We start from the raw sequence: 27,231 nt of genomic DNA on the forward strand, positions 1-27,231 counted from the left end.
CCATCTCTGAGCCTCCGTGTTTCTCGCTCCCCCTCGGCTTCTCCCTGTCTCTGCCTCTCTCCCTCGGTCTCTCCGTGTCTCTTCTTGCCTCTGACCCTGTCTCGGTGGCCTCTCTCTCTCTCCCTTTGGCCCTGGTTGCATCTCAGCCTGTTTCTATGCGTGCCCCTTACAAATGTCAGCCCGCGAGGGCAGTTTCTGTCTGTCTGGTTCCCAGTGATATCCCAACCCTTCCAACAGCGCCTGGCAGACAGGAGGCGCTCAATAAATATTTCTTGAATGAATAAAGGCATGAAGGAATGAATGAACTCTCTGAGATGGGGCTAGCGCCTTGATCAGATGAGCAGACTGAGGTTCCGTAGGGTCACAGGCGTGCCCTGAGCCACCAGCACAGAGGGTTCCGTGTGGCATTGTCTGTGACCCCCTGGACTCTGTCCCCAGCCACTGGCGTGGTGCCCAGGAGGTGCCCGTCACCCCTCCTCTCCACCCTCAGAGAAGGGTGGCTCCCTCCTGGCCTCTCCCCGCTGTTGGAGGCGTGGGTAGCAGCTGGGAGAACCGGCTGGATGCGGCCCCTCCCCTTGGGCGTGGAGGTAGGCACCTGGCGGTTCCCCCGGTGGCAGACGCCACCGCTGCACACACCTGGTCCCCGAGCCGTCTGCTCCCAGCGCGTCCTCCTCTCCCCAGCCTCGCCCGCCTGCCATGGGTGAGCCTGCCGAGCCCAGGAACCAGGCCAAATGGGACCCCTATGAGAAAAACATCTCGGCAATCAGGTGAGGCCCAGACCCGCAGGCAGCAGGCAGGGAGCCCCCTGGAGGAGGTGGCCTGCGGGGAAGCGCCAGGAGCCTCTGCAGAGGAGGCCCAGACCTCCCGCAGCCTCTGAACTGGCCGACTGTGGCTGGCGCAGCCGCCCTGGGGTGCAGGTCCCTCCTGCGAGGGGATTCGAGGACCCAGGTGGTGCTGAGCCACCTGTTGAGATGCTTGGGGGGTCCTGTCCCTCTCGAGGCCTCAGGTTCCCTGTGTGTCAAATGTAGGACCGGAGGAGAGCAGGGGCTTGGTGCGCCGTCGTTGCCAGGGAAACAGGAAGGCTGTTGTCCTCGCTTTCCTCACAGACACCCCCCCTCAGAAGCCCTTCTCGTGGGGGTGCTTTCCCTCCAGGGGTTTCTGTTCTGTTTGGGGGAGGATGGGACAGCAGAGGTGAGCGGGCTTGGATACAGATACAGCTGAGTCCCCGAGTCCGAGGCTGTGTCGTGAGGGACTTGGGGGCCCAGAGGAGGGGCCTCTGACTCCTCCTGAGGGTGCTTAGGTCAGAGCTCTCAGCGCTTTGGAAGCCTGACTCCCATGTTCCCAGGCATGACTCAGACACTTTTTATAGTCCCCCACTTTCCAGATGGGGAGACTGAGGCTGAGAGGGAAAGTAATGAGACCATATTATTACGCAGCCAGAAGCGAACTGAATCCCGTCCATCTAACCCTGTCCTCAAGGGCCTCGGTGATACCCCCACAGCTCCATTTCTCAGAGGAGAAAGCGGAGTCTCAGAGAGGGCAGGCAGGGAGCTGCTTAGATGATCCCAACCCTCGCTGCCTTGCACTCTGCCAGGCAGTCTCCCCTGGCCGCCCGAGCCCCTCCAGCCACCCCTGGCTGTACTGTTTCAGGTTCTTCTCCTCCCCTCCCTCACCCTTGTGCCCCCATTTCCCCCAAACTCCAGAGACTGGAGTAGTTGAGGTCCGAGCGCTGTGTGACATAGACAAGCCTCACGACATCTCGGACTGAGAGTGGCCACGGGGCGGCTTCCAGCTCTGTCTGAGGAAACCTCCAGCATCCATTTCTCCGGGTCCCCTGGGTTCTGCAATTTCTCCCTCCCGAGATAAATAGGTTCCCCTTCTGGGTTCTCATACCTGGGAGACTCTCCTCCCACCAGGCCCTGGCAGCCCCCCTCCGCTTTGCTCCCACACAGCCAGCTGATCATACGATCCCCAGCCCTTTCTTAGTGAGTGAACTTGACCCAATCACCTGTCCTCTCCCAGCCTCAGTTTCCTCATCTGTGAAATGGGGGTACATAACCCTCGTCTATGACACACTCACAGACCTGAATTCTGCAACTCCTTGGGAAGTGGCCTTAGGATTGAAAATCTTCTTTTCCACGAGCTTCTGGAATCCCCTGGACCAGAAGAATGCTTCTCACGAGGGCCCTCACCATCCTTTCTGGACCTCCTGCTGCAGACCCCCTCAGACACACGGCATCCCCAGCGTTGGATGGGAACTCAGTGGCTCCCCCACAGCTTCCCCCATCCAAGGCTGTCAGCTCAGGGTTGGCCCCCATCAGTCCCTGGGCCCGACACCACGCCCCACCATCATCCTTCTCCTTTCCTTCCTCTCCCTCCCACAGCCCGTCACTCCCCAGCCCTGCTCTCCTGTTCCCCGACCCTCTCCATTTGCATGGTCCCAGCTCTGACCTCATCTGCCCCTCGAGCCTCACCCTGGCCTCCCTGCCTCTAGTCTTTCCCAGAGCTGCCGCTCCACTCCTCCCAGTCTCAAGGCCCTCCAGAGCCCGGCACCCTGGCCTCTCCAGGTCAGTCCCCACCCTCGCTTGTACTCCGTCTACCCCAGCATTTCAGATTCCCTGCTTACACCTCACTCTTCCCTGCCCCGGTGCCTTTGCATATACGGTTTCCTCTGCAGAGATTCTCAGAGGTCTCTACACCTACCCGCTGACCATCGCCCCGGCTCAAGTGCCTTTCTTGAATCCCTAGCACCCACAGCAATGGTTTCCCTGAAGCTTTATAAGACACAGATTCCTTTGTCCAGGAGAAATCTTATGTCCAAGCCTAAATACGTGATAGAGATCAAAACCGATCTGCTACGGCTTAAAATGGGGGAGTGAGGCTGGGGTCCCGCCGCTGCCCATGCTCCCTCTGTGAGAGTGCCTCTCTGCACACACCTTTCCCTCAGCTCCATCCTCCACCTGCCTGGCTGCCTGGGCCTCACCTGACAGCTTCCACATCCTGTCTGACCCAGATCTCACACCTTCAGGCCTTTGCTCCTGAAATGACCTCGCTTCTTCACCTGGCAAAATCCTCACCCAATTTAAGACTCTTGGCCCCCATAGGTAGGTTTCCTGATCGCACTTCTGGTTTCAAACATATGCCATGGTTCTCAAAGGTGGACTCGTCCAGAGACAGGGACAGAGCTGGGACCACCTCTGCCATCCTCTGCTGAGGGCGGGTGGGGGAGGCGCCCTGGGAAGGCTCTGAGAATGATGTCAAGGAATGAATGGAGGAGAGACGAGGCAGGCTTGGAGCTGGTGCTGGCAAGATGACTCAGGGCTGGAAGACAGGTGAGGAGGGGCGGGGCACGCAGGGGAAGAGACTGGAGAAAAAGGACCGTGGCTGTTGGAAGTGACGTGAATGACTTTCAATGTTAAGGGCTAGAATGGACTCCCAGGAACTGACTACAGCCCACTCCCATTTTTAAGCTTCCCCCTCTCCCAAGCCAGGAAAGCTGTGCCATGTATCATTTTTTGAATACAAGCATAACAATGGACTGGGACTTCCCTGGTGGTTCCCTGGTTAAGGTTCCTCGCTTCTAAGTCAAGGGATGTGGGTTCGATCCCTGATTGGGGAACTAAGACTCACATGCTGCACAGTGTGACCGAAAACCCAAGCAAATGAAAACACACAGTTTTCTTTTAAAGTCCAGTTAAAAAAAAAAAATGACTGGTAAGGATTTAATTCAGGATGGCTGAAGGGGGAGGCCAATGGTACGAGGAGGAGCCCAGAGCCTTACTGTTTGGAATGTTCCAGTGGTTCAGGTGATAAAGAATCCGCCTGTAATGCAGGAGACCCAAGTTCGATCCCTGGGTCAGGAAGATCCCCCAGAGCAGGAAATGGCAACCCACTCCAGGGTTCTTGCCTGGAGAATCCCATGGACAGAGGAGCCTGGCGGGCTACAGTCCGTGGGGTCGAAAAGAGTCAGACACGACTGAGTAGCCAACACATATGCATACATACACGCGCATCACAAATCATGGTTTAGAAATGTTATACGTGTTCCATGGAGACGTGTAGGTATCCAGCGGACTAGGGAGGGCTCATTAAGTGCAAAATTAAAATTTTAAGAGGAAGAAGTTAGAAGCAAGAGGTAAGCAAAACCCAGGCAATTATGCTAAGTTTCAGGAGGCAGAGATGATGCAGGGACAAGCCCAGAGGAGGGTAATCCCTAGAGAATCTTTTTAATATCACTTTGCTGAGTATCTTCCACCAATTATCTCATTTAATCCACAACAACCAGTTGAGATTAAGCCATGTGAATGATTAACTATGATCATTCTATTTATGATGAAGGCCACTGAGGCCCAGAGAAGTTGAGTGACTTGTCCAGGGTCACAGAGTTGTCAAGCAAGGTGTAGTCAGGACGTGAACCGGGACAGGCTGACTCTATCACGCCCTGGAAGGGGTGGGCAGTTACGAAAGGAATTTGGGAATGAGCAAGGTGAGGAAGCAGGTGGATCTGTGAGGCAGCCCTGCCCAGACGGGAGGCTTAGTAGATAATATTGCTGCATTTCCTGGAAAATGCTGTGCGCTGGGCTGCACCTTGACCAGCCCTTTCCCAAGAAGGTCAAGGCCAGAAGCCTCGTGGGCATTTGGATCTGTGCTTGCTGCACCCCTCTCCTCCCCTCCTCTCTCTGATCTTGGAGAACCCCAAGCAAGGTCCTTTCAGATCTCACCCTCTGAGGGCACCAACCCAGGTTTCACAGCCCCGGCTCCTCCTTCCTTGAGGAGGGCCAAGCTACCAGGACGATTTTAGGACTTTGGGACTTTAGGACTTTGAGACTCTGTGCTTCCACTGCAGGGGGGAAGGGTTCGATCTCTGGTCTCAGGAAATAAGATCCCTCATGCTGAGCAGCACAGTTCAGTTCAGTTCAGTTCAGTTCAGTCGCTCAGTCGTGTCCGACTCTCTGTGACCTCATGGACTGCAGCACGCCAGGCCTCCCTGTCCATCACCAACTCCCGGAGTTCACTCAGACTCGCGTCCATCGAGTCAGTGATGCCATCCAGCCATCGCATCCTCGGTCGTCCCCTTCTCCTCCTGCTCCCAATCCCTCCCAGCATCAAAGTCTTTTCCAGTGAGTCAACTCTTTGCATGAGGCACAGCCCCCCGCCAAAAAAAAATTTTAAAGGCAGTAAACATGTAATCAAACCTTGAGCTTGTTGTCTGGGTGGAATTGGGGCAGGCAGAGAGGAGGTGGGGTTCTGGGCCTCCATGAATAAATCAGATACCCTGTGGAGAACTAGAGAGAGTTGCTCACAGCCCCTAGCTCCTACCTTCCCTTCTACCCACTACCCACCCCAAGCAGGCTGGGAGAGGCAAGGGAAGGAAGTCTTTCGGTCTCCACTTGCTCTCTAGAGGCCAGGGAGGGGGTGGTGGGAGGCGGGCCTGCGTCCCACCTGTGGCTGCGGTCCTTCGCAGGGATCAAGAAATGGGAGCATCCAGGCCCCCCTTGGAAAGAATGAGAGAAGCCCAGTTTGCCAAAGGTAGGCTCTAGGGGAGGCAGAGTGGGCCCTGGTGGACCATCAGTGGCATCAAATGCCAAGGCAAGAAGGGAGACCCTGAGGACTTCCCTGGTGGTCCAGTGACTGAGACTCCAGACTCCCAATACAGGGGGCCTGGGTTTGATCCCTGGTCAAGGAACTCGATCCCACATGCCGCAACTGAGTGCATGCTGCAGCTAAAGCTTCTGCGTGCCACAACTAACACCCAGCGCAGCCAAAAAAACACAGGCCCTTAGTCTCCCTGGGAGGTCTGAATCAGAGGGCCTAGCAGAGGGCCAGCTACTCGTGGGGTTACCTGGACCAGTGCCCCTGAGGACTCTGCCCTTGCAGACAGGAATGCTTGTGTCAGGAGTCACGCAGCCCGCAGGAAGGCAGGCCTGAGTTCCAATCCGGCCCCGAACACCCGCCAGATGGAGCCCACTGGGTACACAGGATCCTCCTGGGAGTTCCACATCCTTGAAACGGATGATGCCCCGGGACAGGCTAGACTCGCCGTACTCTGCTGAGTCAGGGATCACGGGGTTTTCCTTCCTCCTTCTTGGATTCCTGTGACCATTTCTGAGCCAGGAGACCGGGTGCCCAAAAGGGTGGGGACGGGGTGAAAGACGGTAATAATTATGACCTTCCTAAGCACTGGCCACGCGCCAGGCTTGTGCTCGGAGCTTTGTGTGGGTGAACCTTTCCCATTTTCACAACAGGCTTGTAAGGGTGGTGCTGTCAGGGTTCCCATTTTACAGATGGGAAAACTGAGGCCCCGGAGAGGACTCATACATCTGGGATTTGCTCCAGAGATATTATTCTTTTATCTCCATGCTAGAAAAAGAGATCAGAGGGGGGCCTTGAACTAGAAAGAGGGGCTACTCCTCTGGGGCCAGCACCTTGGGAGGGGGGCTGGTCTACCTCAAATAGGGTCAATGAGTCTGTAGTCTGACCACCCTCCAGACTAACACTGCCCATAGATACATAACCCAAGCTCCCTTGGTAAACCTTGTCTTAGTCCTACCAAAAAAAAAAAAAAAAAAAGGTAAAAGAAACAGGTGAAATTAATTTTAAGTATGTTGCTGTGAGTGTCGCTTCAGTTGTGTCCAGCTCTTTATGACCCCATGGATTGTAGCCTTCCAGGCTCCTCTGCCTGCTGCTGCTGCTGCTGCTGAGTCGCTTCAGTCGTGTCCGACTCTGTGCGACCCCATAGACAGCAGCCCACCAGGCTCCACCGCCCCTGGGATTCTCCAGGCAAGGACACTGGAGCGGGTTGCCATTTCCTTCCCCAATGCATGAAAGTGAACCGTGAAAGCGAAGTCGCTCGGTCGTGTCCGACTCTTTGCGACCCCATGGACGGCAGCCCACCAGGCTCCTCCATCCATGGGATTTTCCAGGCAAGAGTACTGGAGTGGGGTGCCATTGCCAGGCTCCTCTATCCGTGGAATTCTCCAGGCAAGAATACTGGAGTTGCCAAGCTTTCCTCCAGGGGATCTTCCCGACCCAGGGATCAAATCTGCATCTCTTATGTCTCCTGCTTTGGCAGGAGGGTTCTTTACCACTAGCACCACCCGGGAAACCCAATTTTAAGTATGTATTTTATTGAACTCAATATACCTGAAATATTATCAGCCTTTAGGCTAAAGGCACAGCACGTGCAGAGTTCCAGTGGTGTGGTGGAGCATGAAGTGTGTAGGGAACAAATTGAACTTGCTGCTGGGAGCAGAATAACCCTGGCTGTGCTGGTGTGGGGACCCAGTGGAAGGGGGGCAGCGCAGGTCAGCGAGCCCACAGAGAATCTGCTGGGCTTCGAAGGACAGAGGCAGGGATGCAGTACAGGGAACACTGAGATTTCGAAGAGAGTAATCCACAGACAGAGCCAGACTGTGCTCTATCACCATCATCAAAGTAATAATCAAAAAGTCATTGAAAAGTACGTATAGATTTTAAATGTGTGAGGAGAGCCAAGGGAAGGGAAAAAAGGAATGAGGAGGAAGAACTGACCTTATCAGATTTCAAAGTGTATAGTTACTATAATCCAAAGAGTATGATGCCCTAGCAATTCCACTGCTACTCAATAAGGGGCCCAAGAGAAATGAGAATTCGGGTTCCACACGAAGGCAAAGGATGGTCCCAGTGGGTCTGTGGGCACTAGCCGAAGCTGGAAACAGCCATGAACAGGAGAAGGGGGCAACACGCCGTAACCTAGTCCTACCGTCAGATTCTACTCAGCCATGAAAAGAAACAAACTCTAGATGTAATGTGCATTTATGTTTATACAAGGATGCACATCAAAGAGGAGTATGTTAAGCAAAGCCGGGTGCCGCTGAGCTGGCTCTTCACATCAGGCGCCCAAAGTATTACAGTTTCAGCTTCATCATGAGTCCTTCCAATCATTGGGAAAGACCCTGATGCTGGGAAAGACTGAAGGCCAAAGGAGAGGCAGGCAGCAGAGGAAGAGACGATTAGATAGCCTCACCGACCCAAAGGACCTGGATTTGAGCGAACTCCGGGAGACAGTGAAGGGCAGAGAAGCCTGGCTTGCTGCAGTCCCTGGGGTGACAAAGAGCTGGACATGACCGAGCAACTGAACAACAGCAACAAGTCAGATACCCGAGTGCTTTCTGTAAGTTGTTAGCTCTAGAAAGTCCAAGACAAGCCAAGTCGATTTACGATGGAAAAGCTCCGAACACCGGTAGCCTCGAGGAGGGGGCTAATTGGGAAGAGGAGGTTTTCTGGGGTGATGAGCTATTCTGTATCATGATGACGGGGCTTTCCTGGTGGTCTAGTGGTTAAGACTGTGCTTCCAACGCAGGGGCTGTGGGTTCAACCTCTGGTCAGGGAACTAAGATCCCACGTGCTATACTGCTCGGCATGCCCCCCCAAAACTTTTAAGTGTATTGTGATAGAGATTTAGATCACTTGGAGGTATCATGCATTTGTCAAAACTCACTTGAAATGAAGAGGTTTCAAGAAACAAAGTCATTTGTTTCCAAGTAGGGGAATTGCCTGTGACATATATTTTCTTCTCTATTATTTTTTGTATCTTCCAAATGTCCTATATGTTATTTTTCGTGAGCAGAAAAACAATGATTCCAAAACTTTAGGTGATAATAATTTCCATATATCATTAAAATAATTGAAAACATGAAAAACCAGATTAGGAGTGTCCCTCAACAGGAAAATAATGTCGAAAAGGTGGAAACGGGATGTCTGTCTTGCAGCTATGAAAAGTGTTTTTTATTGAATGAAAGATTCTTTAAATTCTGTCATTTTCAAAACTTTCACACACAACTTCATAAAATCCCATAATAACTCTTTTATCATTTTTTGACATTTATTGTTATTGAAATTCAGTTGCTTTACAGTGTTATGTTAGTTTCTACTGTACAGCAAAGCAAGTCAGCTATATGTACACAGACATCCACTCTTTCTCGGATTTCCTTCCCATTTAGGTCAGCACAGAGCGCTGGGTGGAGTTCCCTGAGCTACACAGCAGGTCCTCGTTAGTTCCCTGTTTTATACCTAACAGTGCATATATGTCAATCTCAACCAATAACCCTTAACAAATTTCCCTCCCCCTGCCCCTCCCTGCTTCCCTCTCCCCACTGCTAACCACTAGTTTGTTATCTGTGTCCATCGGTCTGCTGTTTTCTGTTTTATTCACTAGTTTGCTGTCTTTTTGAGATTCCACATATAAGTGATAGCTACAGTATTTGTCTTTCTCTGTCAGACTTATTCTACTCAACATAATGCCCTCCGGGTCCATTCATGTTGCCATTTTGGCAAAAGTTTCCTTCTTTTTTATGGCCGAGTAGTATTCCACACACACACACACACACACACACACACACACACATATATATACATATATATATGTATATCACATCGTCTGTATCCATTCATCTGTTGATGGACACTTTTTCTGCTTCTCTGCCTCAGCAATTGTAAATAATGGTCTGGCAGCTATTTTTAAAAAGGAGGTGGCTACAGATTTGAAAAAATTGCGGTAATAAAAAATCAGCAAGATGCAGAGGAAGGTGTAAGGTCTGATATCGATATTGTTTAGAAGGAGGATGAAGGGCAGCAGAGAAGAGATCTCAGTGTCCACACCGTGAACAGGATGGCACGTACTTCTGTAAGGATGGTTAGGTTTCGCATCAAGCTGGTTATACAGGGGGCCCCTGAAGCTGGCATGGCAGCGTTGGGGGAGGCCATTAACTTATTAACAGACCCAGAGGATAATAAATACATATAACTTATTAATAAACCCAGATGATCAATAGATACAGATACGATCCAACAATTTATTTTCCTAATTAGATTTTCTTTAAAAAAAAAAAAAAAAAGGAAAAAGATGCCTGTGCTATATCCAGGCAGTCTAGGGGACTTAAACTCCCCTCCCCAGCCCCCAGGCTCTCTCCCGTCCCCACCCACCCATTGAAGTTCATTTCAAGCTCATATTTCACCCCAGGTGCGCTCTCCTGATCACGTGATGCCAGGTCTGGGCTCTGCCATCCTCCACCCCTGACTCCCAAGTCTCTGGAGACATCTCGCTGATCCCACCAGCCATGGGGCGGAGGGCGAGCACCTGGCAGCCACAGCTGCCCCGATCACAATTCAGAATTCAAGACAAAGACATAAAACGGAAAATTCTAGTTCTCACAGCTCCCCCCCGACACAGCTTCCCCAGACCCATCCTCTGAGAAACCACTTTTAATACTATACTGCCAGAAGATTTCTAAGTGTGTATCTTGTCTTTACTTACTTATTTGTTATTGTTTATTATAAAATCTTTATTTATTTTTGGCTGCTGGATCCTAGTTCCCCAAAGAAGGATCAAACCCATGACCCCTGCAACGGAAGAGCAGAATCTTGACCACTGGACCACCCGGAAAGTCCCACTTACTTATTTTTTAAACATAATTAAGACACTTTCAGAGAAGGCAATGGCAACCCACTCCAGTACTCTTGCCTGGAAAATCCCATGGAAGGAGGAGCCTGGAAGGCTACAGTCCATGGGGTCGCAGAGGGTCAGACACAACTGAGCGACTTCACTTTCACTTTTCACTTTCACGCATTGGAGAAGGAAATGGCAACCCACTCCTGTGTTCTTGCCTGGAGAATCCCAGGGACGGGGGAGTCTGGTGGGCTGCCATCTATGGGGTCGCACAGAGTCGGACACGACTGAAGTGATTTAGCAGCAGCGGCAGCAAGACACTTTTATTTCTGGCTCTGCCCTTCGTCTTTTCACTCTCTGCAATATCTCAGACATCTTCCCAAATACATGCCATCTCCTTACTCCTCCGACCTTTTGTTATGAAAATTTCAAGACCTAGAAAAGCTTTGAAGGACTCATCCATGACACACCTGCTCTGTATCCACTACCCCTACAGCTTTACTATACTTGTTTTATCATAGATCTGTGCAACCTTCTACACATCCAGCAATTCTTACTGGTGATGCATTTCCAAGGAGTAAACTGCAGACTTGGGAACACTTCACCTTAAGCATTCCAGGCTGCATATTATGAAATAGACTTCAGTACTTGTTTTCGGGCTTTTTGAAAATAGATGATGTTTATATTCAGTGCACTGCACAAATCTATTAAGTGTGCCATTTTGAGAAATGCATGTGTAGTCCAAATCCCTATCAAAACATAAACGCTTCCTTTCCAGTGGCTGGATTCCAACGTTTTGCCGGCCAGTGATTTATTCACTCAGTTCTGATTTATTTAACCAGTTCTCTTGTTCAGAGAACATGTTTATACCTCTTATAAACAAGGTTGCAATTGGTACTTTGGTACCTACAACACCACCTCACTTCAAGGGCACCCATCTCATAAATTTCTGGAAATCACATTTATTTATGCCTCCAACAAATATAATGGAGTGCCGCTTGCCTGATGCTGGTTCTTGGAGGTGGGACATGGGAGACGCAGAATTTCTGTTCCCTTGTAGCTCTATTACTAGACAATGAAAATAGTAACAAAGTATTAAAAGGGCTGTGACAGAAGCAAACAGGATGCCGCCCGGGTGAAAAAGCACATCGACCAGGTCTGCTTGAGCGGGAGGTGGCTTGTATAAGACAAACGTTGCCAAATGATCTTCCCAAAGAGGTTACTCTGATCCCGTCTCCCCGGCTGCCTGCCGCAGCCCACAGCAGCAGAGGGGAAGAGCCCGCTTCTCTGAGCTCTGGCCAAGGCGTGAGTCATCCCACGGAGGTGGAGGTGGCCGCAGGAGACGCGGGCGCGTGCCCCAGATGGGCTCCAAGCGGAGGAATTTCGGGAGGGGAAAGAGAACAGTCCAGGCAAAGGAGGGCGGCTGCCACTGCACAGGGTGTCCTGGGACTGAGGACACTGAACCCAGCTCAGGCTGGAGGAGCCTTGGCACCGCTCTCCCTAGACAGACAGGCAGGCAAGTTGACCGCAGGCACCCGCTGTGAGTCAGCAGCACCGCGCTGCGGAAAGGCGGAAATACTCCCCTTGCAGCCGCATCGCGTGCTTGGAAGCGCGGGAGTCGGGGGCGGAGGGGGTGGGAGAGTTCCCCTCCCACCAGCCTCCAGAGTCGCAGTAGCCTGCCGTCTCCCGCTTCCTTTGCACCCAGTATTCCCTCTGGTGCCCACACTCGGCTCTGCCCTCGCCTCCTGCCGGGCTGCTCAAAAGTCACCTTCTCCGAGAGAGACCTCCCCTGACTCCATCCATCTCAAATTACAAACCCTGCCGACCCCAGATGCCTCCTTTCCCCCACCGGCTTCATTCCCGCCCCGCCCGCCATCACCATCCCATACACTACATTTAAAACATATTGGGTTAATTTTATTGTTCATTCGAACGTAAGCTGCGATAGGCTTTTTTTTTGTTGTCGTCAGTTGCACTCACTTTTGTAACCCCCTATGGCAATCCACTCCAGTACTATTTACCTGGAAAATCCCGTGGACAGAGGAGCCTGGTGGGCTGCCGTCTATGGGTCGCATAGAGTCGGACACGACTTAGCAGCAGCAGCAGCAGCATCAGTACATACCAGGGATTCAATAAAATACCTATGGGCTGAATGAATGAATTTGCCTCATTGCAGGCAAAAGGCCTAAAGCTCCCTACACCGGGGGCGCTCTTTGGACATCAGACTGGGAGGTAGGTCCCTGGGAAAGAGGCCTCCCGTCTCTGCCCCCATCCCTGCTCATTCTTCAAGTGAGACCAGAGAGGGTTTGAGAGTGACTTCCGGTCACACAGCAGATCCGAGGCAGGCCTATAAAGTAGGCAGGAGTTGCATTGTTGCACAATCCTGTGTCACCAAGAGGGACGCTGGCCAAGAGGGTGTCTTGTTATAATAATGGCTAGTGGGAGTTAAGTATTTATATAAAGAGTTGTTTTTTGGTTTTTTTTTTAAGTCAATCAGTAAAATTGATTTTTGTATTGGGGGGCAGTGTATAGGTCTATGAATTTTAACACATATATAGATTTGTGTAACCATCACCACAATGAGGACACAAACCCACACCATCACCCCTTTGTAGGGACCCCTCCCTGCCCCATCCCTAGCTGCCCTCTTCCCTTCCACTGCCAACCTCCCGCCCCCACAGCTACTAATCTATTCCCTGTCCAATACCTATTAACAAATATTTATTTATTTGGATTCACTGGGTCTTAGTTGCGGCACGCAGAATCTTTGATAGTCATTGCAGCTTGCAGATTTTCTTTCTTTTTTCTTCTTTTTAAGTTGCAGTATATGGAATCTTTAGTTGCAGCATGTGGGATCTAGTTCTGACCAGGGATCAAACCCAGGCCCCCTGCATTGGGAGCACGGAGTCTTAGTCACTGGACCACCGGGGAAGTCCCCATAGACTTTTGTCCAAAATGACACATTCGTTTCTTGTTGCCACAAACTGAGTGGCTTAAAGCAATAGGAATTTGTGCTCATCCATTTCTGAAGGTCAGAAGTCTGCAATCAGAGTCACTGGGCTAAAGTCACAGTGTCAGCAGGGGGCATTCCTCCCATTTCCTCCTGTGCCTTTTTCAGTTCCCAGTGGCCACCTCCATCTCTTGCTTTGCGGCCCTTTCCTCCATCTTCAAAGCCAGGTGCGTAGCCTCCTCCAATCTCCTTCCTTTCTGGACCTCTGCTTCTGTTATCACATCTTCTGTCTCTGATTCTAACCCTCCTGCCTCCCTCTTAGAAGGACGCTTGTAATTCGGGGCACACTAAATTCCCTCTCCATTTCAAAGTCCTTAACACGGGGCTTCCCTGGTGGTCCAAAGGTTAAGACTCCACAATGTCAACGTAGGGGATGCGGGTTTGATCTTTGGTTGGGGAACTAAGACCTCATGTGCCATGTGGCCCAGTCAAAAGATTTAAAACACACACACACACTTTAAAAATTCTTAACATAATCCCAGTTGCAAAATTCCTTTTGTGGAGCAATGGAACACACTTGCAAGTTCCAGAGACTGTAACATGGACCTCTTTGGGGGCCATCATTCAGCCCACTACAGGCGTATAAATGGAAATATACACATCGTGACCTCCTAGACTGGCCTCCTTCACTTAGCCCAATGCCTTTGAGACCCATCTGTGTGGTGCTGGGTATCAAAGGCTTGTTTCTTGTCATTGCTGAGTAATATCGCATGGTGTGTGTGTCCCACTGTTTATCCACTCACCCGCTGAAGGACATTTGGATTCTTCCCCATTTGGGGAGATTATGAATAGGGCAGCTATAAACACTTGAGTACTCATGTTGATGTGAACATCGTTTCTCTTGGGTGAATTCCCAGGAGAGGGAGAAACTCTGCTTTAAAATCTTTGCTTATATTAAGATATTTCATGGAAGTCTATTGATATACAATTATCATTGTTGTTTAAGTTGCTAAGTCATGTCTGACTCTTTGCGACCCCACTGACTGTAGCCTTCCAGGTTCCTCTGTCCACGGAATTCTCCAGGCAAGAATACTGGAGTGGGTTGCTATGCCCTCCTCCAGGGGATCTTCCCAACCCAGGGATCGGACCGACGTCTCCTGCAGTTCCTGCGTTGGCAGGCAGATTCTTTACCACTGAGCCACCCGGGAAACCCTGGTATACAGTAGAGTACTCATAATGGTCACATACATGAGTTAAACGGTCCTGTGACCAAGGGGAAGGAGGTGGACACTGAGACCCAGGTTATGTGCGTTGCCTGAAGCCAAATCGGTGTCTTCCTGACCCCCCTCCACTCTCGAGCCCCTACAGCCTGTGCCCAGGATGAGCTCACCTGAGCACAACTGAATGGCGAGTGGGGAGGGGCTACCCCCATGGGGAGGGGCGGCTCAGGGTGCAGACTGCAGGGCCACGCTGCCTGGGTTCAGACCCCAGCTCTGCCCTCTGCAGCTGTGTGATAGCAGCCTAGTGACGCTGCCTCTTGGAGCCTCTACTTCCTCATTTGTAACTCGGGGGTAGCAGTGTTGGGTGGCCTGCTAGGATTGTTCAGGGGATAAGCAAATTAAGGCTTATAATGGAATGAGGAGTGTCAGGCCAGGAAGCACTGTGAGTGCTATTTTTATTTCTTCAACACACATATTTACTTATTTGGCTGCACCCAGGGCTTAGAAGGCAATGGCAACCCACTCCAGTACTGTTGCCTTAAGAATCCCATGGACGGAGGAGCCTGGTGGGCTGCAGTCCATGGGGTTGAGAACAGTCGGATAGACTGAGCGACTTCACTTTCACTTTTCACTTTCATGCATTGGAGAAGGAAATGGCAACCCACTCCAGTATTCTTGCCTGGAGAATCCCAGGGATGGGGGAGCCTGGTGGGCTGCCGTCTGTGGGGTCGCACAGAGTCGGACACGACTGACGCGACTTAGCAGCAGCAGCAGCAGGGCTTAGTTGCGGCATGTGGGATCTAGTTGCCTGAAGAAGGGTCAAACTCAGGCCCCCTGCACTGAGAGCACAGCCTTAGCCGCTGGACCACCAGGGAAGTCCCTTCAACAAAAATATTGATGGATGGCACCCAAGTTCTGATACAATTCCCCTCCACCAGGCTGTGTCTGGCCTTGAGCTCTGGGCCAATCAGAGATGAACAGGAATGAGAAACTGAAGGCCAAGAGACTGGGGAGGAGGCTGGGTTGAGGATCCAGAGGGCAAGGAGGAGAGCTGAGCTGGACCGGGGTGGTGGGGACTGAGAGGAAGAGCCAGGGCCTGAGGGACTGGGAGGTCGGGGTGGCAGGAAGGAGGGTCACCAGGTTGGGCCATTCATAGTCTTGTGTCCTGGGGTCTCCCTAGCAGGGCAGGGCAGCCCTTTTTTTTTTCCTAAGTTTTTATTTATTTTATTTTATTTATTTGACTGTGCTGGGTCCTTGTTGTAGCATGTGGGATCTAGTTCCCCTAGCAGGGATCGAACCCAGGGCCTCCTGTGTTGGGAGTGTGGAGTCTTAGCCACGATCCCCAGGGAAGTCCCAGGCCAGGCCCCTTTGAGGAGGCTAATTACGACCCTGGCCCACTGCCCATCACGTGAGCTGTCTGCTGTTCCTCCTGCTGCAGGTCTCTGCCCCCAGCCCAGTTGTCATCTTCATTCCTCGGCTCCAGCCAAGTGATCGCTGCGTGCCACAGGGCCAGGAGCTGACCTGGAAACCAACTGGGCTCAGAACCCAGGGAGAAGCAAGGTCACCCCGGGGCCAGATTTAATTTCCCAGGTGGGGAGAGAAGACAGGGTGCATAGCACCTGTCTGGGGACACACAGTGAGATTCAGCCAAGCAGGACTCCAGATCCCCGCCCCTCTGTCCCCCCAACCCTAGCCAGGCCACCATGCTGAAGGGCAGGGAGAGAGCATTCCTGGTGGGAGGAATGGCAGATACAAGGCCAGAGGCTGGAATAGTGCTCGGGGCGTTGGGTGGCTTTGGCGGGAGTGGGGGGACGTGAGGAAGGAGGATCCAGAATGGAACTGTCTGCGGGGCTCAAGGTCACATCTCAGCTCTGTTTGGTGCTTGCCAAGTGGCCTTGGTCACGTGGTTCCCTCTCCCTCAACCTCCATTTTCCCACCTGTAGCCTCGTGACATACGGGGAGATCCCAGCTCGCCCCCATCACGCCTTGATTGTTGATTGAATATTGATGTTCACTGATTTATTGAGTAGCTGGTTGTTCTGGGCTCAAGGGGCGCGGTGGTGAGGTTTGGACACTGTTAACCTGGAATGAGGCTGGGCTTCGGGAGTTTCTGACGTCTCCCTGGGGGATTCTAAAAATGCTGGGGACTGAGAACCCTGGAGGAACACGAACGGATGTAACAAGTGCTCTTTAACTTTCCTTAACTTCTTTCCCAGGTGACCCCCTTCATTCATTCACGCGTTCATGCATTCATTCATTCACTCACACATTCATTCATTCACTCACACATTCATTCATTCACTCACATTCATTCATTCATTCACACATTCATTCATTCATTCACACATTCATTCATTCACTCACACATTCATTAATTCACTCACATTCATTCACTCACATTCATTCATTCACATTCATTCATTCATTTTCATTCACTCACACATTCATTCATTCACTCACACATTCATTCATTCGCACACACATTCATTCAGTCACTCACACATTCATTCACTAGCACATTCATTCATTCACTCACATTCATTCATTCACTCACATTCATTCATTCACTCACACATTCATTCATTCACTCACACATTCATTCATCCACTCACACATTCATTCATCCACTCACATTCATTCATTCACTCACATTCATTCATTCATTCACTCACACATTCATTCATTCACTCACACATTCATTCCTTCATACATTCATTCATTCATTCATTCAGTCAGTCAGTCGAATACTGGTTAGGCACCAACAATGTATTAGCACTGTGGATTCCACCCTGGCTTCCTGGGGTAGGGTCCCCTGGGGGTAGTCCCCCAATTTGGAGATTGTGCTGAAGGGGAAGGTGTGAGTAAAAGCCGCTCAGTTTTGTCCGACTCTTTGTGACCCCATGGCCTATACAGTCCATGGAATTCTCCAGGCCAGAATTCTGGAGAGGATAGCCTTTCCCTTCTCCAGGAATCTTCCCCACCCAGGGATCGAACCCAGGCCTCCCGCATTGCGGGCGGATTCTTTACCAGCTGAGCCACAAGGGAAGCCCAAGGGATGGTGGGACACCCTCATATTTATGCATGTATACATTCAGTGACTATTTCGGGGACTCCTGAAGGGCACAGGATCTTTTCCTTGTTGACAGCTCCATTTTCCTGTTCCATAAGCTGGGGAGGACATTTCTTCCTTAAGGAGCTGTTGGTGAGATCAAAGTCTAAAATAGCCCTGAACGCTAAAGGGAGCTTCAGTGTCTTGACTATCAGTCAGGAGTCAGGGACTTAGCATATATTATCCCTTTTAATCTTTAGGTAGGATTAAAACCCTGAGGTTGAGATTACCGTTATCTTCACGTGTCAGACGAGGAAACTGAGGCTCAGAGAGGTGAGATCTGCTGCCTAGGGCCCACGGAGAACACAGGGAACCCACTGGAGCCAAGACCCAGGCACTTAGCAGCTAATCTGCCTAGTGACTGATGACCTCACAGTCACGCCCACTGGGTTAAATCTGCCTGACAACTAGTGACATCACTAATTCCGCTGCCTGCGCTCAACCTCTGAAATCACCGAACAATAAAGTTAATTACAACGTGCTGAGGGCCAGCAGAGGGCCTACTGTGTGCCAAAGGTTGTGCCAAGTAACCTCTCCTTTGGGCTCACACCAACGCCTAGTGTTGCCTCTATTACTGGGTATAATAACAATAATTTTAGTCCAGATTTATTGAACGTGGACTACGAGTCAAATCCTATCTTGACTCGACTACAAGTCAAATGATACATTAAATCCCTCCACCGAAAACTAAGAAACACTTATATAATGCATACTCTTATGCCAGGCCCATTTCTAAACACTTTTTACATGCTCACAACCATCCTATGAGGTAATATTTACTTATTATCCCCATTTGATGGATGAAAGAACTGAAGCGGAGAGAGGTCAAGTGAGTTACCCACAGCCCCACAGCTGGAGGGAGGAAGAATTCAAACTCATATGCTGTTAACCAAGACACTATGTGACTTCTTCTACCCCCACTTTATAGTTGAGGAAACCAAGGCACAGAGAGATGACGCGCTGGGCCTTACCTCGGCTAGAGAGTGCCAAAGCTCAGCTCTGAACCCGAGACGCCCAGCTCCAGAACCACACTTTAAAAAAATATTTGTTTTTAAATATTTATTTATTTTGGCTGCACCAGGTCTTAGCTGTGGTATGCAGGATCTTCGCTCTTCATTGTGGGCATGTGGAATCTATAGTTGCGCCTTGAGAACTCTTTAGTTGAGTAAGGCATGTGGGATCTAATTCCCTGACCAGGGATTGAGCCCAGGCCCCCAGCATTGGAAACTCAAGAGTCTTAGCTACTGGACCACCAGGGAAGTCCCTTAGAACCACACTCTTACTCACACTTGCCCCAGTTTGGATACTAAGAAGCAGGGCTTGCAAAGCCCCTGCCACCACCCCTCTAAGGTAACCAGCCCTTCCTTCCTAGTCCCCTCACCAAGGATAAAAGAGGCCTTGGCAAGTAGACCATAGCCCACCTGCCAACTTCCTCCATAGCCTCCTCTGAGCCCCCCCACCTTGGGACTCTGCCCCTTTGGCAACCCTGGCTGGCTGGGCCAAGCCTTACCTGGGCTCCCCAGAACCCTCCTGGGATCCCACGTAGAGGAAACAATGCTCTAGCTTTTTGTCTTTCTCCTGCAAGCCTGAGCCTGATTCCAAGCCCTGGAGAAATTCCCCATCCCCCAAATCTTGGAAGCTGGTGGAGGCCTTCAGGAAGGACACAGGGAGATCCCTGGGCAAGTTGCAGACTTCAGTGGACCTCAGTTTTCTCATTTGTCAATGGGGCAGATAAGGAAGAAATAACAGAAAAGGGCTGTGCAAGTCAGCTGGGGTTTCAACCTCACTGGGTCCAACACTCACCTCACTTCCTTTTTATTAAAAGCAGTTATTTTAGGGACTTGCCTGGCAGTCCAGCAGTTAAAATCCCATGCTTCCACTGCAAAGAGGTGCAGGTTCCATGTGCCTGGTCAGGGAACTAAGATCCCACATGCCTTGTGAAGAAAGTGAAAGTGTTAGTTGCTCAGTCGAGTCTGACTCTTTGTGACCCCATGAACTGTAGCCCACCAGGCTCCTCTGTCTGTGGAATTCTCTAGTCAAGAACAGGTTGCCATCCTCTTCTCCAGGGGTTCTTCCCAACCTAAAGATCAAACCAAGGTCTCCTGCGTTGCAAGCAGATTCTTTCCTGTCTGAGCCGTCAGGGAAGCCCATACCAAAAAGTAAAAAACAAAAACCTGAGTCTCCTCCCATACTCCGTACTTTTGATGCCAAGTTCCCTTGGACATGTGATATTGTGATCTGACTCCCATGACCCCAGCCTTCCTGTCTTTATGCCCAACCAGCGCTCCCAGAAGCAATTCCTGCACCCAACCAGCTCGCCATCCCCGTAACTATACACAGACGTGCCGGCCAACCTTGTAAATATCCCACAGAAGTCCAGTGAAATGTATCCTCAGCTCAGTTTCACCTTAGCTGGGTCCCCCAAAACCTATCTCTCTCCCACGCCACAGACAGGAAACCCCAAGGGAGGCTGCCATAGCAAAGAGTCACAGAATTAAATGGATTGCTCTCAAAGCATCTCACTTTGGGAAACTGTATGTCCGTGTATGGCTCTGTGAACACACTGCAGAGTTTTGGGGAAAGTGGCTTCAGCGAGGGGCTTGAAGTTTAAGACTGTTCCGGCTTCCCGGGTGACTGCACATATGGGTTTCGCAGGTCGGCTCTGCGTCTCAGTGGCCGTGCAGGAATGGGCAGGGCACCTGACTCCTCTGGCCTGTGTTTGTAAAATGCGCGTGGTGACTGAGCATCTTCCTTGAGGGTTGGGGGAAGAGTATACATAAGGAGAGCGCTTAGTCCCATTTTGCAGAGGTGAAGTGCCGTGTGTCCTGCCAGCTGTGTGACTTTGGGTAAGTCACTTGACCTCTTTGGGCCTCGATGTCTTCATCCAGAAAATGGAGATACCAATCATTGTCATTTCATACGAACGTTATGAAGTGAAGTAAGAGTGTTAGTCACTCAGTTGTGTCTGACTCCTTGGGACCCCATGGACTGTAACCTGGCAAGTTCCTCTGTCCATGGAATTCTCCAAGCAAGAATACTGGAGTGGGGTACCATTCCCTTCTTCAGGGGGTTTTCCTGACTCAGTGATCAAACCCAGGTCTCCTGCATTGCAGGCAGATTCCTTACCCTCTGAGCCACCAGGAAAGCCCAGAATTGTTACCGGCTGTTAGTAAATCAGCCTTATTTTGCAGATGAGGAAACGAGGTGCAGAGAAAGCCCTACTAATGAACAGGGTGCCCCTCGCCCATGTCCTTGGTCGCCCTCTGTCCTCTGCTCCAAGATCCCTCCTCCACTTCTGTCGCCATCAGTTCTGGAAGCTTCTGCTGTAAAGCTGGACCCCTGGGCAGGCTCTTGGGACCTCGAAGGACGCTCAAACGCAGGCCCCTTGGGTCTTCCCTGGCAGTCCAGGGGTTAAGACTCCGAGTTTCCACTGGGAGGCGTGGGTTCAATCGCTGGTCGAGGACCTGAGATCCTGCATGAGGCAGCATGGCAAAGAAAAAATTAAAATTAAAAAAAGCAGGCTCTCCCAGGGGTGACCTCTGTCCGTGCCTCGTCTCCGGTCCTCACGGTGTCTCCCCTACCTTCCTACAGCCAGAATTTGTCCGGCGAATACTTCAGGTACAAAGGCATCCTCTTCCCCGTGGGCATCTACTCGCCTGAGAGCATCAGCCTGGTAGAGAACGCCGAAGTACAGGACGATGACATCTTCATCGTCACCTACCCCAAGTCAGGTACCTGCCGGACCGGGCTGGGAGGGGGGGGCACTAGGGAGAGTGCTGGGTGAGTGTGGGGCCGAGGGTGAGAGGGGGACACCGACGACAAAGGGGGAGAAGAACGCGGGAGGCGCGGTGGGGACGGGGACCGATTTGGTCTGTTCAGAGCCAAGGCTTTGCAATGGCCAGTCCCTCCGCCAGGGGGCACCCTTCCCCGATCCCCTGGGTGCCTCGCTCCCTCCCGGCCCCTACGCTGGCTCTTGGAGACCTTTCTGGCTAAAACAGCTTCTCCATCCTTGAACTCTCCTCACACTTGTCTTCCTTGCCAGCCACTGTACTATATTTCCATTGGTTGATTTAGTGTCCGTCTTCCTCACTAGAACCTGGCTCCATGAGGGTAGATTTTCTGGTTCCTCTTGATCGTGACCGTGTTCGCTGAGCCTAAAACAGTGAAACACGTTCAATAAATATTTGTGAAAAGAAGGGAGGAAGAGAGGGCGGGAGGAAAGATCTTAATTTTCTCCACTTGGTTACTGAAATGCTGCTTACTAACTGTCTGCCAGGTGCAGAGACGCAGCTCTGAACAAAGATATTTTTTCAAAATATTTTCGAAGAATTTTAAAATATTATATTCACCGTTTTCAACATAGAGTTCTATGAGGGGTTTTTGGGTAACACTTAAAAGAATAATTCTCATACCATACGCTTTGTATACTTCCAAATCCACCCATTGGAAAGTGTACACAGTTCTTTGGCTGTAGTACATTCACAGAGACGTGCAAACCATCACTATAGTCAGTTTTAGAACATTTCCATTACTTACAGGGCTTCCCTGGTGGCTCCGATAGTAAAGAATCCGCCTGCGATGCAGAAGACCGGAGTTCGATCCCCGGGTCAGGAAGATCCCCTGAAGAAGAGAATGGCTACCCACTCCAGTATTCTTGCCTGGAGAATTTCATGGGCAGAGGAGCCTGGTGGGCCACAGTCCATGGGGTTGCAAAGAGTCAGACATGATTGAGGCATTCACACATTCAGTTCACTTTCAACGAGAAACCCTGTACCCATTAGCCGGCACCTCCCAACCCCCACCATCCCACCACCCCCAAGGCTTAGGCACCGTTATTCTGCTTTCTTACTCTATGACTTTGCCCATTCTGGACATTTCGTGTAAATAGAATAGTACAATAGCTGGTCTTCTGTGTCTGGCTCTTTTTTCACTTAGCCTACTTTAAAAAAAAATAATTTTATTTATTTATTATTTATTTTTGGCTATGCTGAGTCTTCGTGGGTGCGTGGGCTTTCTCCGGCTGTGGCAAGCGGGGGCTGCCCTCCGGTTGCAGTGCGCTTGCAGTGCCCGGGCTTCTCATTACGGTGGCTTCTCTTGCTGTGGAGCAGGGGCTCTAGGTTGCACAGGCTCCTGTCGTTGCGGCACATGGGCTCAGGACTGTGGCTTTGCAGGCTCTGGTGCCCAGGCTCAGTAGCTGTGGTGTGTTTGGAGCTTAGTTGCTGAAGCACGTGGGATCTTCCCGGACCAGACATCGAACCTCTGTCTCCTGCACTGGCAGAGTCTACTGCTGAGCCACCGGGGAAGTTCCAGCATGTTTCTGAGGTTGACACACATCACTGTCAGTGCTTCATCCCTTTTTATAGCAGAATAATATTTCATGATATGGGTGTACTGCCTGCGTGCTCAGCCGCTTCGGTTGACTCTCCGTGACACTAGGGACTGTAGCCCGCCAGGTTTCCCTGTCCATGGGATTCTCCAGGCAAGGATACTGGAAGGGGTTGCCATTTCCTTCTCCAGCGATCTTCCCAACCCAGGGATCGAACCCTCATCTTCTGCACTGCTGGTGGATTCTTTTCTGAAGGGGTATGCTGTTGGGTATACTATGTTATGCTTATTCATTTATCAGTTGATAAGCAGTCAGTTGGGTTGTTTTCACTCTCTAACTCTTAATAAGGCTTGTAGGAACATTGATATACAAATGTGTCTATGGACATGTTTTCATTTCTCTTGGAGTTCTACGGATTTTGAAAGACATACACAGGAATCACTACAATTGAGATGTAGAGTGGTTCAGGGAACACCCTGGCGCCCTGAATGGTTCGGACTCGGTGCTTTCCCTGCCCTCAAAAACCCCTTCACACCCTTCTGTGGTCAGCTCTTTGCTCACCCCATCCCCCAGCAACCAGTCATCCGTTTGCTGCCCCTGTATTTATGCCTTTCCCAGAACGCCACACACATGGACTCATACTCCACGCAACTTTTGAGACTGATGTCTTGCACTCAGAGTAATGTATTTCATTTTTTTCTTAATTTATTTTTGATTGAAGGATAATTACAATATTGTGTTGGTTTCTGCCATATGTCAACAGGGATCAGCCATTGGTATGCATATGTCCCGTCCCTCTTGAGTCGCTCTCCCACCTCCCACCCCATCCCGCCCCTCCAGGTTGTCACAGAGCCCAGGTCTGAGTTCCCTGAGTCTGACAGCAAACTCCCATTGGCTGTCTGTGTTACATACGTTTCCACGCTACTCTCTCCATCTGTCCCTCCCTCTCCTTCCTACACCTGCCCCCAGTGGTGCATTTCAGATTCATCCAAGTTGTTGTATTTGTTATTGCTGAGGAGTACTCCAGAAAATGGATGGACCATGCGGGTTTTATACATTCATCTGCTGAAGGACACTTGGCTTGTTTCCAGGTTGGGTTGAGTATGACGAATACAACTGCCATAATTCATTTCACACAGGTATCTGCATGGAAATACTTCTCCACTTATCTTCAGTAAATACTTAGCAGTGGAATTGTTGAGTTTATGGAAGTACATATGCTTAACTTGAGAACCTGCCAAACTGGTTCCAAAGTGGAAACCATCTTGGACTTTTGGGAAAGCTGGTTTACCCTCTTGTGTTCTCACCAGCAAGATCGGTGCACTCCAGAGGCTCTGCTTCCTTGCCAACACTTGATATTGTTGAGGTTTTTTTTTTTTTTAAACCATTCTTCTCTTTTTTCTGGTCACACCACAGAGAATATGGGATCCTAGTTCCCCAACCAGGGACAGATTCCATGCTACCTGTAGTGGAAGCAGGAAGCCTTAACCTCTGGAACCAGGAAAGTCCCTGCAAAATCATTCTAGCAGATGTCCTCTAGTATTCCACTGTGGTTTGTATTTGCATGTCTCTGCTGGCTAATGAAGCTGAGCATTTTTCCAGAGGCTTGCAAACCATCATATATCTTTTTTTTTTTTTTTGCAGCTCTGGGTCTTCCTTGCTTTCTGTGCAGGCTTTCTCTAGTTGCAGCAAGTGAAGGCCACTCTTCATCATGGTGCACGGGCTTCTCACTGCAGCGGCTTCTCTTGCTGCGGAGCAGGGCTTCAGTAGTTGCAGCACTTCAGCTCAGTAGCTATGGCGTGTGGGTTCTAGGGCACTCGGGCTTCAATAGTTGTGGCGTACACGCTGAGAAACTTTGGCTCGTGGGCCCTAGAGCACGCAGGCTTCATTAGTTGAGGAACCAGGGCTGACTAATAGTGGTGAGCGGGCTTAGTTGCTCTGAGGCACGTGGGATCTTCCCAGACCAGGGATCCAACTCATGTCCCCTGCATTGGCAGGTGGATTCTTAACCACTGGCCCACCCAGGAAGTCCACCGTTATATACCTTTCTCAGCAATGTGTCTGCTCAGATTTTTTTTTTTCTTTACTCTTTTTAATTGGTTGGTTGACTTCCTAATCATTTCGTTTCGAGAGCTCTTTATGTAATCTGAGCACGCTCTCTACAGGCCTTTTCTCCGAGTCTGTGGCTTGTCTTTTTATTTTCTTTTCAGTGTCTTCTCAGAGCAAAAGTTTAAATTTTGATGAGCTCCCATTGTCAGTTTGTGCTTTAATGGATCAGACTTTGATGTCATAGCTAAGGAAACTTTTCCTAAACCAAGGTCATAAAGATGGCTTTTTTGTCTCCTAGAAATTTTAGTTTTAGATTTTACGCTAAAGTCTAAGATTCATTTTAAGATCATTTTTACACATAGTATGAGGTATAGATCAAGGTTCTTTGTTTGCATATGATGTCTAGTTATTCTAGATATTTTTAAAGTTTAAAATATGTTAATTTCTCTTAGAAAGTCATGTATTCATAGTTCAAAATTAAAGAGGTACAAAAGATTCTTCTCTTCCCAAGTCACCAACAGTCCCTGCGTATCTTTTCAGAATTTTATGTACAAGCAAAAATGTACATTTTTTGGTTACTTTTTTCCCACAGAAGTTAATAAATGATACACATCATTCTGCTTCTTTTTTTTTTTTTAATGGTTTTGCCTTCTTTTTCCTTGTATTTTGATATCATCGCATCTTAGAACTGTAAACAAAGAGCTTCCTGGGGTTCTGTTGGTTTTTACAGTTCCATAGTATTTCATAACATTGGATGTACAAGAATCCTTGTTTAACTTGTTTAACGAGCTCCTTATTGATTCACATTTCCTGGTTTCCCATCTTTCGCATTCATACACAATAGAAACTGTATACACACTGCGTCTTTCTGCGCACTGCGCTGCTGGCCTCTGTCCTCCACAAGAGCCATCTGGGGGACTTCCCTGGTAGTACAGTGGTTAGGAATCCGTCTGCCAGTGCAGGGGACGCGGGTTCGATCTCTGGCCCAGGGAGATCACACAGGCCAGGGAGCAACTAAGCCCGTGGGCCACAACTACTGAAGACCATGTGCCTAGAGACCCTGCTCTGCAACAAGAGAAGCCATCTCAGTGAGAAGCCCTCACACCACAAGAAAGACCCGGATCAACTAAAAATGAATAAATAAATATTAAAAAAAAAAAAAAAAAAAAGCCTTCTGGGAGAAGCAGAACCAGGAAGAGAAACCACATCCTTCTGCAGGGTTCCTCCAGCGCCCTCTACTGACCAAGCGTCACATTGCGCCAGGTTTCCAAGGAGATCTGATCATCCTCTCCAGCTCCAATGTCAAGAACAGGGAACCCGGAACGGGTTTGGAGCTGAGAGACAATACATTGGGAACTGGCACAAGGTAGTTGTTAGAATCCAGGACGATGTAACGCTAAGACCCAGCGACTGTTCATATTATTGTTATTTCTCATCTGACCTGCCGGCAGTCTCCTGGAACCCAGACTTGTGAACCAGGTCGTGAATGAGATCCCCTTCCTACAACGTGATGTTTGTGGCACTGTGGCTCAGTTGGTTAAGAACCCGCCTGCAATGCAGGAGGGAGACCCGAGTTCGATCCCTGGATCAGGAAGATCCCCTGGAGAAGGAAATGGCAACCCACTCCAGTATTCTTACCTACAGTTTCTTACCTACAGTATGCTTAGCTACAGTCCATGGGCTTGCAAGAGACCAACACGACTAAGTGGCTAAACCACCACCAAAGAAATCAAGGGCTTATTCCCAAGAAGGGGCGGTGAAAAGTGCTGAGATTTTAAGTCCAGCCACCTGAATTCAGTTCCAGCTTCCTCTGTGTATTAATGGAGTGCTTCAGAATCTCATTAAGCTGACCCAGTAGAAACTTATTTCTCGGGAATTCCCTGACAGCCCAGTGGTGAGGATTCCATGCTTTCATTGCCCGGGGCCTGGTCTCAATCCCTGGTCAGGTAACAAAGATCCCACAAGCCATGCGGTGAGGCAAAAAAAAAAAAATCTATTTCTCATTCCTGTAAACTCTAACTGATCTCAGGTGGCCTCGGCCTGCAATGGCTTAGAGCCGGGCTTGGGTTCCCAGCCAGAGAGTGGCTGGCTCGAGGCGGTAAGAGCGCCAGATCCCAGCCACTAGACAGTGGGCAGTGACAAGGGCCCTGG

At 50.1% G+C, this 27,231-nt stretch overlaps 1 protein-coding gene across 1 annotated transcript in view; it reads left to right on the top strand.

The window, feature by feature from the left end:
* The window catches only part of SULT2B1 (sulfotransferase family 2B member 1), a 36,264-nt gene continuing 9,629 nt past the window's right edge, over positions 597-27,231 (top strand). Inside the window, exons 1-2 of the mRNA XM_005692681.3 lie at positions 597-767; positions 21,297-21,436. Of these exons, the coding sequence (XP_005692738.2) occupies positions 697-767; positions 21,297-21,436 (211 nt within the window). The 5' untranslated portion in view covers positions 597-696. The remainder of the gene's footprint in view (positions 768-21,296; positions 21,437-27,231) is intronic.

This window comes from Capra hircus, chromosome 18, assembly GCF_001704415.2.
Source record: "Capra hircus breed San Clemente chromosome 18, ASM170441v1, whole genome shotgun sequence".
NCBI lineage: Eukaryota > Metazoa > Chordata > Mammalia > Artiodactyla > Bovidae > Capra > Capra hircus.